A 17,817-nucleotide genomic window follows, 5' to 3' on the forward strand; every position below is an offset into this window, starting at 1 on the left:
TAATATTTATAAGTATTACTTATAAGAATAATTGAATTGTTTAGAAGAATTTTTGTAAATAATTGAATGTTTTGATAAGAGTTTTATTCAAAATTTGAAAAATAATTAAATTTAATCAAAAAATGTTATTAAAACGTTTAAAAATAATTTAATTCTTCTGAAGAATTTTATTGTTAATGAAAATAATTGCAATTCAGCGATGAGTTTTATTATTTATGAAAATAATTGAATTCCTCAAAAGAATTTTATCAAAATTGTTGAAAATCATCGTATTGAATTAATATTTTTAAAAATAATTCTATTCTTTCGATAAATTGAATTAAAATTGTTTATCATTGAAATTAAAAAAATTAATAATTAAATTCTTCAAAAAAATGTTATTATTTATGAGAATAATTGAATTCATGCGAAAAATGTTATCAAAATTTTTGAAAATAATAAACAACAATATTTAATTACGTACTTAATAAAACAATTTTTAGAATTTTTAATCTGTAATTTTTAAATTATATTTCATAGAACTTCTTTAAGAAAACAATGCGTTTTTTCTGATTTTACGATTTTAAAAGTTAATTTCTAAATTTAATGATTTAACAATAAATGTTAATAAAGCACTTGCTGTTTCAAAGATCCCTTCCTTAAAATTATACTTGGAATCATTGCGAAACATTAATGGATTCTTTTGTTGCTTCAATTTTCCGATTTCGTATTGTAAAGTTGCAATGAATTTCACCGAATGCAATATTGGCTTAAAATATTCATCCAAATTGTTTGCTAAAATTAATGTTGCCGGATACTGTTCATTATTTGTCGGTACTTTGACATTATGAAGCGGTGAAAATTTAATTATATTCTCAAAATTTTGTCGATCGTCAGAATTACAGAATTCCGATATTAAATAATCATCAGATGTGAATTTATGAAAACGTAAAATGTCATAGATTCCATTAACAATAACAGCAGCTCCAAATAAATCCGGTTTTTGATTAATGCAAGCGCCAACTACAGAAGCTCCATCAACATCTCCTTTAATTATCAACTTTCCTCTCGAAGTGTATCCATTTTTAATGAGATATTCAGCTGCGGATTGAAAATCATCGATTCCATTTTGTCTATTCTGTAAAATTCCATCCTTGCGCCATTCATCACTAGATTCATCACTTCCCCGAATATGTGCTTGTGCCAAAATTCCATTAAAATTCTGAGTAAAAATTACATTTTCGTCTCGAAAGATTGGTGAGTTTAAGATGCCCAAGCCTCCTTTTACGGAAAGAAGTGCTGGCATTGAACCATCAAGTTTCGCACCCTTTCTCATTACGATTGTCATTGGAATTTTTGTACCATCCTTACTGGGATAGAAGACACGAAATACTTCATAGAGACTTGAATCGAAATTTTGTACTTTTAATTCATGGTAAATTTCCAGTTTATCAAATGATTTTACATTTACTCTGTAGGTTATTGTCGGAATTAAGAATGACGAGAAATCAAAGGTGCACTCATAATGTTTTCTATTTCCACGGATCCTTTCAGAAATTTTTCCAATTCCGACATCAAGTTTTTTTATTAGTTTTCCACTTTTCAAACTGTGCAATTGTAAAATGTAATCTGTATCACAAAGTGCGTAAGTTTTATCACAAACATAATCAATAATGAATTTATCATTATCTACAATTGTCACATCTCTGATGAATTTGTCCGGTTCTTCGGGCACTAAAGTTGTCCAATTCGCTTTTTTGTAATTCAATAAATCGATTGCTATAATTTTCCTTTTCGGAGCATTCAAATTTGTTAGAAAAATTGCCTTTGTACCGTCATTTCCAATATACTGAAAATAGTAAAAAAAAATCATTAATATTTTCCCGACTGTTCTCATCTGAATTGAAATTTCCTTTATTACACTAACCATGTTGTCTATATCCAATGTTATATCGATAATTTGTGTCAAATTAAATTTTCCATTTATTTTCTCAGTCAGTTTTGTAAAATAAAGCAAATCCTTCCCAGTGTAATTCGTCGCCTCAACAAACAACCACTGACCACAGTCGGAAACTTCGGTACGTCTGCAAATTTTAATTTCTCAATAAGAATTTTGACAATTCAATTATTTTCAAAAGTTTATTTTTAAAAATTTTAATTGAAATACAATATTACTTAAATATTGTATTACAATACAATATTATTTAAAAAAAAAATTCTTCACTAGAATTCAATTATTATCACAAATTTCCATAAAATTCTAAAAAACAATCCAATTATTTTCAAAAGTAATATAACTCTTCGCCGAAATTCAATTATGTTTAAAATTTTTTTAAATTCTCCTCAAAATTTTAATTATCTTTATAAATGATTAAATTCAATTACTTTAATGAGAGAAATGAATGGTTAGAGCAACTACTTTTTTATTAGTAAAAGCAAAATTTATTCTCCCGTCTATTTAGTTAGTAAAATCTAGTAATTTTACCAATAATAAGTTTTAATATTTTGCATGTCAAACGTAACTATTTAGAATTAGTAAAATAGTAAATGCATCCACAGAAATAGTTGGCTTTACCATTTTCGTTATTAAACGATAAAAAAAATGTCGGCTTGACATATGACGCATAACATAGTATTGTCCTGTTAGGACGTGTAATAAGTGCAACTTGTGAATATTTTGTATACTCGAAGAAAAAGTGCAGTGTTATTTTAGTAAGTATAACGATAATTACTTTTCTAATTTCTAATATTATTCGCACATTAAAAAATATGTTTATCATGTCTTTTTAGTGTGCCAATAATATTAGATAAATAATTGTTGTTATACACTACCGTCCGTGAGTATCAGGACGCCCCTTTTTTCATGAGTGGAAAAATGCTTAAAACTTAGAAAATAAAAATGACAAAAATTTTTCGTATTTTTTTCCTGAAAGGTAATGAAATTATAAAAAGATTCACATCTGATAGAAGAATTTTCGTTGACTATTCTGTCAGATACAGAAAAAATACTGGATTTTGCATGCTTTTCGTAATTTTTTAATTTCTCGAAAACTAATTAACTTTTTTTAGCGTTCTTGGTCTTGTTTCAATCTCTATTCAATGTAGAATCTAAATTAATTAATGGTATTGTGATATAAATTTTTCCAAAAAAATTTGAAACTGTGAAAGTCGGATAAAAAAATTTTGAAAAACAGATTGACACTTTTTCAAAAAAAAAAATTATTTTTTAAATTAAATAATTAAGTAATTAAAAAGCTTTTTTGAATTTGAGTATATCTATTAAATGAACATATTTTACGTTGACCTTTTTGACACTTTAATATTTATGATAATTTTTTGAATTTTTTTAATCCTACTTTTACGGTTTCAAATTTTTTTGGAAAAATGTATTTCACAATACCAGTTAATAATTTAGATTCTACATTATGTAAATAGAAATTAAAACAAGACCAAGACTAATAAAAGTTAATTAGTTTTCGAGAAATTAAAAAATTACGAAAAGCATGCAAAATCCAGTATTTTTTCTGTATCTGACAGAATAGTCAACGAAAATTCTTCGATCAGGTGTCAGTCTTTTCATAATTTCATTAGTTTTCAGGAAAAAAATACGAAAAATTTTTGTCATTCTTATTTTCTACGTTTTAAGCATTTTTCCACTCATGAAAAAAGGGGCGTCCTGATACTCACGGACGGTAGTGTATATTTATTTATTGTAAAATGAACTAAGTAAATGTACCTATTAGAACTTTTATTAGTGGTCCCTACCAACTAAAATAGTTGCCTTTACTAATAGAAAATGATAAATCTTTTACTACAGTCGAACCTGGATAAGTGGAACCTGAAGGGACCGAAATTTTTGTTCCACTTACAGAGGTATTCCATTTATCCAGTTTTCCACTTATCCAGGTCGTTTTAGGCCAAGTTCCATTTAAAGAGGTATATATAATTTCTTGAATATTTTTGAAGTAATTCGGGTAAGTAATTCGGCCTAAAGAAAATAATTTACTTATAATTTATACTTATAGTCCTGGTAATAAATCAATTTAAATAAAATAAAGACCTAAGTCACTAGAAAACTTTTTTGCAAATGCACAGATAGTAAACAACAAGTACACGTGTCGAGTAAAAAAACAGATGAATCGTAGTTTAATTAAAATTTTTAGATTCCATACTTATGAAGGTACATGAATAAAAAGTTCCACTTATAGAGGACACGTTCCACTCACAGAGGTAAATGAATGAAAAGTTCCAATTATAGAGGGATCGTTCCACTTATAGAGGTAAATTTAAGAAAATGTTCCACTTATCGAGGCCTTATTTCAAAAAATCAGTTCCACTTATAGAGGTAACCTTTGACCTAATATCAGCTAAATCAGCATTTAACTGAACCTGATCAGAAGATAGTTTATTTACTTTTTCAGTACATCTCGCAATAGCTGACATAATCTGGTCAAATTGAGAAGATGAGGACTTTTATTTGTAACTTTTATTTATTAGTAATTTTTTATTCCGTAAAAATCGAAATAATTTGCATTTTATACAAAAAAAATTTGTATTTTGTTGACTTAATTGGAAGAAAAGTCTAAAAAGTCGTATTCTTTTTGTAAATATTCGACAAAATTCCAAAAAGTTTGTATACTTAATTATACATACTTAAGTTTAGTTATACTCACATATATTGAGACGGATTTTCAGGAGATTCGATAACAACAATGTCTTCAGATTGAGACGTTCCGATTCTATGATAATAAATATTCCTATTCTTCTCAATTGAATTCTCTTGTGGAAAACGATTGTAAAAAATTCCTAAATTATTATGCCAAACTATATTATAATATTCTACTTCTTCCAAAATATCAGATAACTTTTCTCCTGTAAAGTAAATGCAACATTAATAAATTTAATGTCCTTTGACAGTAAGTGTGTTGAGTTTGTAAATATTCTCAATTTTGATTGTAAATATTGTTCATTTTAATGAATTCTAATTGAAAATACTGTTAAAACGGAAAGTATCTAAATATAGATTAATTCATTAGTTTAAAATAATTTCTGAAAAATTATTCTTGCAGAAAAATCCAACGCAGAATATAACCGCTCGAATCGTAACTCTTTTTCATGAGAGAGGAAAGGATGGAAATACCTTGTCCTTGTGCAATTCCACGCCACTTCGACAGCGTTTTGGAGTAAGCAAATGGATTTTAATGAAACTCAGGGATTGTAATCCTGAATTTTTGAAAAAAAAAATTTTTAGTTTTTATAAAGTTTTATGGGAGATATAACGATTTCAAAATTTTTTCAAAATTTTGCTATCTCAAAAAGTAGCGAATATTTTGACTTCATTTTTGGTGAAAATATTTCTTTTTATATATAGATTACAATCCCTGAGTTTCATTAAAATCCATTTGCTTACTCCAAAACGCTGTCGAAGTGGCGTGGAATTGCACCCTTGTCTTTCTCACGTAAAAGCTTGCGATTTACGGAAATTTCTTTACGTTGGCCCAAATTGTCCAAATATGTATAAGGGTAAAAAAATTATACTTTATGTCAATAAGAACAATAGAATATAAGTATAACAGAATCGTTTGATGTTAACGAGTACATACCTGTTATTGCATTCAAGAAATGAATCCTAGTTCTACTCTCATTGGATCTCTTTTCGTGGAGTTCGCAAGCAAGTAGACTACCATCTTCACTGAATCTTATGTAAGAATAAAGACGTGTTTCATTGTCTGTTGAGAAAGTTTTAGCATCAAGTAATACTTTTGGTTCATTGCTTTCCAAAGTTTCCTGAACATACAAAACTTCGTTTTTAAAAAAATAATATTTGTCTCCATGTCTTTCGGGAACGATATTGTAAAGAGCATAATATTCTCTCTTTTCTCTCAATTCCTTCAGACGATTTTCTATAGATTCTTTTACACTGGACGATGAATTCAAATAGGAATCTGTTAGTGAATTTTGAGCCTTCATGAAATTTATCGCTTCCTCTGAATTTGAGTCTTCAAGCCAACGATATGGATCGGAAATGTTGGTTCCATGGTAATTATCAACTACATCATCGCGACGTGCTTCAGGATAGTTGAAATTTGCACCTTCAGTTTGAAATATTGTTTCCATACTTTTGCTAGAAATCAAAGTAATCCATAAGAATGAAAAAAGGAGACTTGTTAGGAATCTCATGATTCCTTTTAGTGTTTGAGAAACAAATACACGAACACTGAAGTAGTTGCTCTAAACAGTCCCAAACACACTCTGCGCGCTTAGTCTACAAAGACCAATGGTTATATATACTTCGGGGCGATGATTATTCACTCAACATTCAGCATTAAGGTATTAGTCGCGTAAAATGTTTTTCGTCAGATTTTTTTCAAATTTTGCATACTTACTCCTGAAGTATTTATCTACAGAATGAGACCAATTTCAGTAATTTTGACCGTTTCAAAGCTTCAAAAAATGAATTCAAAGTTCATACATTTTGCATGGAGGGAGCACCCAATAATGCATGTAATGATTTTGTTTAATAATTATTTATATGATAACTAATTGTCAGATTTTGAAATAAAACTACCAAAGTATTCAATTAGATGAAACAAATGAATAAAAAAAACATGATATTTTTTGACCAGCTGCGCGACTAATACCTTAAACCTGTAAAGATGGGGATTTCCATTTAAAGAAGAATAATACCAAAAAATAAATGTAATTTTGAAACAAAGCGATTATTTTCTATAAACATCCGTTTATTTCAATATAATTCAAAACAAAAATATATGCTTACGAAATACTTTCGTAACATTATTTTCTACGTAAAATATTGTATAAATTACAGAAGTTGATATTGAAAAAGGGAGATAATATTTCTCTATGAATTACGCACTGATAAAAAAATTTTTTTTTCTCGTAGACTAATTTAATAAACGATGATGAATAGATGATGAGAATAATGAAAGTTTTATTTTTGTATGTTTTCAAGTCTCCCAACGATTTTAAGGCGTTAAAAGATTGATTCAGTTGGTTAAAGTTATGTACATATTTTGTATTTGCCTGACATTTTTTTAATTTCTGAATTCAATTATTCAAAACTTGAATATTTTTCTCAATCATTTAAATAGTTGTTTATTTTTCCATAGAAATTAAAACTTTTTAAATATCAATTTCAAACCTTCTGAAATTTAATCATTTTCTAGAAGTTATAACTGAACTTATCTTCTCTATAAATCAATTATTTTAAATTTTTAAAAATTTATACTGGAATTCAAGTATTTAAAAATTAAAATACAAAAACTCAATGTTCTATAATAAATTGACTCCTTCATGTATTTTTTTTAATTATTAAATTGAATGAATTGAATAACCATTTAACCGAAAATATTGAAAATACAAATTAAAAAATTGTAGTTAATAATTCCAGAAAATAATTTATTTGTAAAAATATTTCATTCTAAATTGTTTTACAGCTCAAATTTTCATGTAAAAAGTATGACAATTAATTTGTAAATAGAGTGATTATACCTAGTGTTTTATTTAAATTAATTCCCGTAGTGAAACTTTAAATTTAAAAAAAATTCACCCGTAAAGCTCTTCATAATTTTAAGATATTTATGAAAAAGTAAAGTTTACACACACACCCACACATACGGAATGACATTTTAAAAAAATGTAATTTTTAAATTCCTGAAGTCAGAAAACATAATTAACAGGGTGTCTAGCGAACCGGGAAATCGGGAAAAACCCGGGAATTTGGTTCGACCTCAAAAAACCGGGAAAAACCCGGGAATTTTCTATTTATAGGGTATTTTTTGAATTATGTATATAAAAAATTATAATTTTTTTCAAAGCGTAATATAATAACACGGTCACAGCTCAAATCGTCAAGGGTAAATTGATAGTATGAAGCAGAAGTAAAAATAATAACTTAAATTTTATTTAAAACTAACTTTAGTACACGTTATATTATAAAAGTTAAAGGATTCTTACTATTATTATTTTTATATAACAATTTATAGGTATACAATACGTAACAAATTTTAGAAGAAGAAATTAAGAATATTCTGTGATACACGGAGAGAAAATTTATTACATATATTAACACATATCATATATATTTTGTAAAAGTTTTTACAGTTTAGGAAAAAAGTGCACCAAACCGAAATTTTGGTATGAAAAATATTAAACAGTGAAAGAAATAATTTGAAATTTAGTAAAGTTAGATTAAAATTCTTGATATTTGATATTATTATACTAAATTTCATATTATTCCTTTCACTGTTTAGTATTTTTAATACCAAAATTTCGCCTTGTCGCATTTTTTCCCTAAATTGAGAAGCACTTTTACAAAATTTAATATAATTTTCTTTCCGTTTAGGAAAGGCAAAGATTTTACTTTTTAAAACTAAATATGGGGCATTCCATTTCAAAACGATCCCCCTTAAGGTACTCTCTCACCTCTACTGCCTGCCTGCCTGCGCAGGCAGGCGCAATGAGAGTAAGGGAGAAAAAACATTTAATTTGAATTTTCTGACTCTCTTACTCTTATGTGTTACCATGACGACCTGCAGGCAGGCAGGCAGGCAGTAGAGCTGTGCGAGCGCCTTTATAAACAATTGACATTGTAAGGCAATTTTTAAATCATTATTTTTTATATTTATTGAAGCCAAACTTTATTGACTATTAGTGGTTTTAAAACAAAAATTTCTCAACTTTATAATAGTAGAAAATTTTTTTTTAAAATAATAGAATTTATGAAAAAAATTAAGTTTGAAAGATAACCTTTTTGAATATCTCAAAACACGTCGCATCCGATTTTCTTGAAACTTATATGTCAAAATAAAGCTTAAATATTCTAGTTTAATTCTATGTAAACATTATAATGAGCAATTCATGGTTTGAGAAATTAATTAAATTTTACAAGTATTTCAAAGGGTATAATGTATATGTACCGAGCGGAATTTTTTTTCAAATTTTTCTACACTTCAACCTCTGACATCTTTGTAAAATTTAATAAATTTCTTAAATTCCCCTGAATTGACAATTATATTATAAAGTTGAAAAATTTTTATAAGTGAAATTTTGATACAATAATTATAAAAATATAACTTTAATCATTGTAATTTAATAAAAACAATATTTAATTACGTAAATAATGTTATTGATAAACATTTAAATATGTTTTTAAATCCTTTGTGAATATCCGGGAAAATTATTCAAGAACCCGGGAAAAAACCGGGAATTTTAAATTGACGAATCGCTAGACACCCTGATTAAGATATATGTCAAAACAAACGAATTTGAAAAATTTTAGTATTACAATACTTTCTCCATAAGGAAGCAATATTAATGAAATTTGAAAAATTTTATTCAAAAATTAAAAGAAACTTATGTTTTTAAAAAGTTTGTAATTAACGTTTTTTGAAAATAATTGAATTCCCAGAAATAATTTTTAAAAAATGAAAAAATAAATTTTACTTTTCAAAAAATTTAATTCACACTTTAAAAAATCATTTTTTAAAAATATTGTATTTTTTTAAGAATAGTAACTAAAAATTTGTAAAATTATTAAATCTTACTACATTATCGTTGAATTCTAATCAAATAAAAAAGAATTTCATTTAAGATTTTGAAATAAACAGAAATTTAAAGAAAATAATTAACTTTTACATAGAAGGTTTTTAAATTGAAATCTTTTTGAAATTTTAATCGACTTAAGAGTATATGATATTATTTAAAAAAGTTTGCTTAAAAAAATTATATTATTTTTCTTTAGAAAATATTAAAATTTTGAATAATTTTATTCAAAAATTCTCTAAAAAATAATTTATTTTTGAAAAAATTGCAGTTGAAATATTTAGAAAATAATTAATTGAAACTGAGACGGAAAGTATTTTAGGGGTTAAGTAAAATATAAAAAATGATTAATTTAACTTTCCTCACCCAGCGCGGCCGGATTCAAAGCTGCTGGGGCTCTAATTTGGCAAAAAATAAATATAACAAAATATGCGGACGCCAGTTAATTTACACAAATTAACAAAGATCAATAAAAAATTAAATAAAACGAGCAAAAGATCACAGGGAGGGAAACGTCGGTGAATCCACAAAACAATATAAAAAAAAACTTAGCGACTTCCAGGAAATGAGATATTTATTCAAAAAAAGAATTAACACTTATTACTTACTTTTCAGTCCGTCGAATATCGACTCTGTTGTCGAACCAAAAATACAAATTAATATTGTCGTTGATCGTGGATACTCAAACAATAGTTGGACAAAGAGTGAGGATATGGATGGCCTTTTTCGATTTTTGTCAATTTTCTTCTTCAATTATTTTAAATTCAATTTTAATAAAATTTAATAATGAAATTTTTAATTATAATTATTAACAGACACGATTAATTTTATAAAAAGTTGAACAAAAACTCTACTAAAATTGTTAAAAACATTATGATTTTCTACCCAGTAAAAAAAAACTAATTCAAATGAATTGAAACGAATTAACATTTTTGGTAGGCTCCAATTCGTATTTGTCACAAAGCGGGATTCACTCAAGCTCTTTGTATATTCAATTGAATTTAATTCAATATGTACCAATTTGTCCAAACGAATTCGCATTCGAAAGAAATGGCCAAGGAATGCATTGAATTCGTGCTAACGAATTGAAAAAAATTAAAGGCTCAAAACTTGTCCAGTGAATTGGTACGGATAGAAGGTTCGGAAGTTCAATACAGTTTCACGCCCACATAGCACAATAGTATGAGGTAAGGTTATGTTTAGTACTAATCGTAAGGCACATAAGGTTACACAATATTGCTGCGGTAGACCTGAGGTGAACTAAAAACTTCCGCCATGGAGGTAAGGTTACATGTTAGAGTGTGGTAAGTATATATGATAAGGCTATGGTAACCTTACACGTTAAGGTTGAGATAACCTTACACGTTAAGGTTGAGGTAACCTTACACGTTAAGGTTGAGGTAACGTTACACGTAAAGGTTGAGGTAAGGTAATTATTAAGTTGTAAGGTTGAGGTAAGGTTAAGGTAAGGTTGTGATAAATTTACCAGTTATGGAAAATATTGAAAAAATAATTAATAAATAAATATTCAATTAAAAAGTTAGTTTGTTGCTCTTCTCTATTTTGGAAACCTGACATGAAGCAGAAAATTTTGAAAACAAATTTGGGGGGACTGGGAATCGAACCCGGGATCGACGCGCATAAACCTATCATTCTAACTAACTGAGCTAAGTAGAGAACTGGCAGAAGGAAAATTAATGTTGCCTTTAAGGTGAACCAAGAAGATGATTAACTCCTTAAAGGCAATATTAATTTTCCTTCTACCAGTTCTCTACTTAGCCCAGTTAGTTAGAATGATAGGTTTATGCGCGTCGATCCCGGGTTCAAATCCCAGTCCCCCCAAATTTGTTTTCAAAATTTTCTGCTTCATGTCAGGTTTCCAAAATAGAGAAGAGCAACAAACTAACTTTTTAATTGAATATTTATTTATTAATTATTTTTTCAATATTTTCCATAACTGGTAAATTTATCACAACCCTACCTTAACCTTACCTCAACCTTACAACTTAATAATTACCTTACCTCAACCTTGACATGTAACCTTACCTCAACCTTAACATGTAACGTTACCTCAACCTTAACGTGTAAGGTTACATCAACCTTAACGTGTAAGGTTACCTTAACCTTAACGTGTAAGGTTACCATGGCCTTATCATATATACTCGCCACACCCTAAAATGTAACCTTACCTCCATGGCGGAAGTTTTAAGTTCACCTCAGGTCTACCGCAGCAATATTGTGTAACCTTATGTGCCTTACGATTAGTACTCAACATAACCTTACCTCATACTATTGTGCTATGTGGGCGAATTCAGGAAAATTGCATCATGGCTCCAATTCGTATTTGTCACAAAGCGGGATTCACGAAAGCTCTTTGTGAATTCTTTTTAATTCATTTCAATTAGTTTTCGTTTACTGGGTATTAATAGTTTTAAGAAAAATTACCAGTAAAATTTTTAATTACAATTACAGTCAGGTCCCCATACTGTTAGATTCCAAACTGTTATGTCCTCAGTAGTGTTATGTTTTTGCATAACCTCCAAATTCAGAAGTGTTAGGTGACGTCACGTTACGTCACCAATTTTCAGGGCCGTATACTTAAGCCCAAAGAAAAGGGGGCATATACTTCTAGGCCAAACTTGAGGTGTATATATTTACGTTCCTGAAAGGTGCGCAGTAGACATACCATAGACATACTTGAGCACAGGGATGGGTAAAAGTGTTTTTTTCGGAGTTTTCTACGTATAATACATAAATGACGTATAATACGTAGAAAATTGTAGAAAACCTGGTATTATACATGTCCAGTTCTGCGCATGCGTACAAACCTCACAATAATAATAAAAATCATATGTTTGATTATTTTTTATTTGTTTCCTGGTTTTCATTACTAAATTGTTGCTAAAAATACCAAGAAAAAACCAAAAAAGGTTACATATAAGGTAAGTTTACAAAAAAATGCGTATAATATATATTTATTGATTTTTCATATGGTTTTTTACACACATTTTTTCATAACTTGTATTATATATTTATATAGAACAATTTTAAAAAGACACGTTAATTTATTATTTATTTGAAAATAAACGGGTTTCAAATAAACTTTTTCATACAAAAGTACTAAATTATTATTATAGCTGTATTTTGCAATGTTTTGTTGCAAATAGGACACAGGGCAACATTTTTCCCTTTATTATTTTTGGGAATAAAACACAATTCCTCCCAGGAATTGTGTTTCGGCCTTCCACCTCTTTTGTTAATTTTTTTTTATTTTAAAAAAAGCAATATTGTACAACAATCACTGACACATGGCCTGGCACATGGAGATGTATAACCTATAAATGGGTCTGGCGGCAGCAGACAACCTGACCTGACCACGAACAGTTAGAACTTTGTTTGTGTGCTATTTCTTTAAAACATAAATTTTAAAAAAACTTTTCAATGTTAATTAATAAATTTTTAAATTGAAATTATGTTTAAAATTTATTTAATATACTATTAAAATCACATGTTTCTTGTCTAAAATTTAAAAATCCCGCGCGTCACGCAATGTATGTAAAATACATGACATACGTAGAAAACTAAAGATGTATAATACCACGTATTATACGTGTAGAAAACCAGGTATAATACATCATGTATAATACGTACCCATCCCTGCTTGAGCACATAAGGGGCCGTATTCTCGAATCGATGACCCTAGATGTCGCATGCGACAGACCATTCGAGATGGAAAAAGCTATTCTCGAACGCTTGTCGCATGCGAGATTTCATGTCGTATGCGATAATTTCCGAATGGTTCATCTCGAGTGGGTAGTGGCCATTCGAGATGCAAAGTCGTATACGAAATGCTAGTAAAAAATAAGGTTGTGTGTCATCCTTGTAATAAACGTATATAATATAAAGTAGTATTAGTGTACATGAACCGCATGCTAAAGTAGAAAAACTATACAAAATAACCTAAATGTAATGTTTAAGAATTAAAAGTAAACTTGTGAAATAAAAGTTTAATGTAAATAATTTATAATATGCAAAATTTATAATGGATAAATTGCACATGTTTGTGTTATTTTTGTGAATGAATCATGTTAACAATATATTTATTTTATTTTTTATTTTTTTTAATTTTTTAATCTTCGTTTCATTTTTTCTGTCTGTTCACACTTTAAAGTTAGTTTTTGTGTATGCTTTTGTTTTTTTCTTTACAAAATATTGTTTCACAAATTGAAAGTATGGTCTTTTTTAAGATTTAAAATAAAATAAAATTTAAAATTATAAAATTACAAAAAATTTTGATTAACAAATAAATTTTCTTTTTGCAAAAATAGGAAATATATATATTTATTAATTAAAATTATGCATAATATAAAGGGATATATCCCTTTATTATGCATAATTTTAATTTTTCAATAACAATATTGTTCACAAACTGATTCTTTTCTTTAAAAAAAAAATATTACATATTCCAGTTTCTTAACATTTTTGTAAAAAATTCTCAATTTACAAATGCTAATATTAAAACTTTAATATAAAAAAAAATGTTGTTACATTTATTTACGAATTTCTTTAATTATAAAATTATTCGTAATAATATCAGTAACTTCTATTTAAATAAATATTTGATTGTTATTATTTTTTCATTATTTTATTACATTTAAAAATAATTAAATTTTTGTAATCATTTTGTAACGTACGTCTACAAAATTCAATGTATTTAGTGTTTTTAACTAAAATTCTTCTATAAATTCATTATTTTTAATAATTAATTAAATATATATTGCCAAATATAACTAATTTCAAAAGAATTTGAATTATCAAAATTTTAAATTAAATTCATTCAAAATTAAAATTTTATAAAATTTCAAACTGAAACCGCTTAAAGTTAATTTGTTTATAAAAATTGTAAACGCAAAATTGAATTGATTTTGAAATATTTAAATGAACGGATAACTATTTGTATTTTTCTCATATGTCAAGTTCTCTTCCTCCTCAATTATGATTGGCAGATAAGTATTTGGAAACGACGGCAACAATGTATGAATGTCGCACACGGAAATTTTCGAACAACCTATCTCGAACGGTCATTGAGAATAGACTTTCAGAGTCGCATGCGACATTAACCATTCGACATTTTACGCATGCGAGAATTGTCGAATGCTTTCGAGAATACGGCCCCAGAGCTGAGTCTATAGAGGAGTGGGAAATTTCTGGAAATGTAACAGTATGGGGACCCGACGGCTAGGGTTGTGAAGTTTCATGAAACTTTGGAAAATGAAATGTTTCATGAAAGTTTCATTGCTTCATGAAACATTTCAAAGTTTCAAGTTTTAAGCGGGAAATTTCAAATTCAATGCAAGAAAGTATAATAATTAACGCATATTTTGTTGTCAAAAACATGAAGTATTATTACTTACTTTAATATCTTTCTTTAATTTTTATAAATAAAATAAATAATTAAAAAATATATTAATAATTTAATTTTAAGTCACTCGTTAGAGGTAATATTTCAGGTAATTTTTAGTTAATATTAACATAACTACTCTCGTGTTTTCGGATGTAAACAAAAAATTTTCATTAAATTGTTTCGAACTAACCTAAAATTTCTAGAGATTATCTAACCTAAACTGACAACTGCGCATGTGCAAATAAAGCTTAATTATTGGTTCTTCAATGTTTCATGAAATTAATGAAACTTTCGCTTATGAAACATTGAAACTTTCAAATGAAAGTTTCATTGTTTCAATGAAACGTTTCATCACTCACAACCCTACCGACGGCCGACTGTATTAGCAAAATCGATTAATTATTAGAAATCGATTAAAGACTAAAGTCTTTAATTTTAAAAAATAATTGAATTCTTTCAAATTACTTATATTATTTATAAGTAATATTTATCCCAACAAAAACATCTTTGATGCAAAAAGTTCCGCCAAGTAAAAGATTTTGTGACTGTTCAAACAATTAGTGAAATAAAAGTTTACCAAGTAAAATTTATAATTAAAATTTTAATAATGATTGATTTTTAATATTTTCTCTCCTACACAACTCGAAGTACATATTGCAGTTGAAAAAAACAACCCGGGCTTAGCTGTTGTTATTCTACATTGCGGCTTATTACATTTCCGAATTAACCTTTAAAGTGCTAGAAGTGTTGAAAAATCTCGCTCAGTGCTAACCCCGGTCTGTCAGACCGCTATTCCCTTTTGACAGTTTTTTAGTCATTTATAATTTTTAAAAGACAACTATTATAAATATTTTTTACTTTTTAACAAAAAAAGTCATTTCTGTATTATGCATTTATTTATTTTATTTATTTTATAAATGCAGTCTATGAGAACTATCAGTAGAACTAGCTGCGCGTCAAGTTGCGCAGACGTCACTCATGGGAATATACTGGAATATACTTTCACTTAAAGCTAACCCCGGTCTCACAGACCGCTATACTTCAAATATTTATTTATATTACAAAATTTAACGAATAAAAATTTTTGAAAAAGTTGTCTCCTAACAGATTTTCATAAAATATGAAGCTACTAAAAAGTTCAAGTTCTTATTATACTTTGAAAAAAAGTTACAAGCAAAGAAAATTTTAATAGCGGTCTGTCAGACCGGCATAGCACTTTAAAGGTTAAGTCAATGTTCTTCATTGCATTTTGAATTGTAACAAATAAAATTTAACTTTATAATTAACATTAACAAAAAACGAAATCTAATTACTCGTCATAATAAAAAATTTCTATTTCAGCAATTTAAAAATCTTAGCGTCAATAATGCTTCTAACTTGTAATTAATGAAAGTATTGACGCCAAGATTTTTAAATTGCTGAAATAGAAATTTTTTATTATGACGAGTTAGATTTCGTTTTTTGTTAATGTTAATTATAAAGTTAAATTTTATTTGTTACAATTCAAAATGCAATGAAGAACATTGACTTAATTCGGAAATGTAATAAGCCGCAATGTAGAATAACAACAGCTAAGCCCGGGTTGTTTTTTTCAACTGCAATATGTACTTCGAGTTGTGTAGGAGAGAAAATATTAAAAACTAATCATTATTAAAATTTTAATTATAAATTTTACTTGGTAAACTTTTATTTCACTAATTGTTTGGACAGTCACAAAATCTTTTACTTGGCGGAACTTTTTGCATCAAAGATGTTTTTGTTGGGATTTTAAAACTTTTTGCGTCAAATCAACTTTTAAATAAATGAAATTTGTAAAAATATTGTGGTCTTTGATCTAATAATTTAAAATAAAATACAATTAAGTTTTAAATAAGAATTCATTTAAGATATGATTCTTTACAGAAATTTTTACATAATAAAAAAATGAAAAAAGAATAAAGGAGAAAATTGATGTTTTGATTAAACTAAAAAAATTGTTTTAAACATAAATTAAAAATTAAAAAATAATGTATTAAAGTTTTTAAAATAAATTTCAGGCTTTCAATCCACAATAATATTTCAAAATATTTTACAAATCTGTTAAATAGTTTAGTCTCTACGTTTGTATAAATGTCAAAAAATCAAATTTTTTTCAGTTTTCCTAGCCTAAATTCTATAAAACTACATATATAAAATATTGAATAAACTTAACAGAATTCTTTCTTTTTTTATTCTTTATCCAACGAAAAAAGAATGAGACAAATCGGTTAAGGTTTACTCGAGTTATTCAATTTTATCGAAAAACAGCCGATATTTCGAGAATATAATATATTCGCGGTTTTTGCTTTTTACTTGGCGGCGATTCTCTACCGCGAATCTTGATAATTGTATTACTTATAAGAATAATTGAATTGTTTAGAAGAATTTTTGTAAATAATTGAATGTTTTGAAAAGAGTTTTATGCAAAATTTGAAAAATAATTAAATTTAATCAAAAAATGTTATTAAAACGTTTAAAAATAATTGAATTCCTTCGAGATACTTTATTAAAATTGTATTTTTAAAAATAATTTAATTCTTCTGAAGAATTTTATTGTTAATTAAAATAATTGCAATTCAGCGATGAGTTTTATTATTTATGAAAATAATTGAATTCCTCAAAAGAATTTTATCAAAATTGTTGAAAATCATCGTATTGAATTAATATTTTTAAAAATAATTCTATTCTTTCGATAAATTTATTTAAAATTGTTTAACAAAATTAAAAAAATTAATAATTGAATTCTTCAAAAGAATGTTATTATTTACGAGAATAATTGAATTCATGCGAAAAATGTTATCAAAATTTTTTAAAATAATAAACAACAATTTTTAATTACGTACTTAATAAAA

At 27.0% G+C, this 17,817-nt stretch overlaps 1 protein-coding gene across 7 annotated transcripts; it reads right to left on the reverse strand.

The window, feature by feature from the left end:
- Window positions 1-408: 408 nt before the first annotated feature.
- Window positions 409-12,485, reverse strand: LOC122507488 (prolyl endopeptidase-like). 7 transcript variants are annotated; one of them, XM_043620228.1, is made up of 6 exons: window positions 12,014-12,485; window positions 10,152-10,290; window positions 5,583-6,103; window positions 4,653-4,851; window positions 1,907-2,063; window positions 409-1,828 (listed from the first exon to the last, which is right to left on the reverse strand). In XM_043620228.1, the coding sequence occupies exons 3-6, from the start codon at window positions 6,094-6,096 to the stop codon at window positions 563-565; spliced, it is 2,136 nt and encodes a 711-aa protein (XP_043476163.1). In that variant the 5' UTR covers window positions 6,097-6,103; window positions 10,152-10,290; window positions 12,014-12,485; the 3' UTR covers window positions 409-562. The 7 variants fall into 7 exon arrangements, with proteins under 7 accessions (XP_043476163.1, XP_043476165.1, XP_043476162.1 ...); XM_043620230.1 differs by having other exon boundaries at window positions 10,152-10,175; window positions 12,008-12,485; XM_043620227.1 differs by having other exon boundaries at window positions 12,008-12,485.
- Between the last annotated feature and the right edge of the window lie 5,332 nt (window positions 12,486-17,817).

The sequence above is a fragment of the Leptopilina heterotoma genome, unplaced genomic scaffold (genome assembly GCF_015476425.1).
Source record: "Leptopilina heterotoma isolate Lh14 unplaced genomic scaffold, ASM1547642v1 Lhet_47, whole genome shotgun sequence".
Classification (NCBI taxonomy): Eukaryota; Metazoa; Arthropoda; class Insecta; order Hymenoptera; family Figitidae; genus Leptopilina; species Leptopilina heterotoma.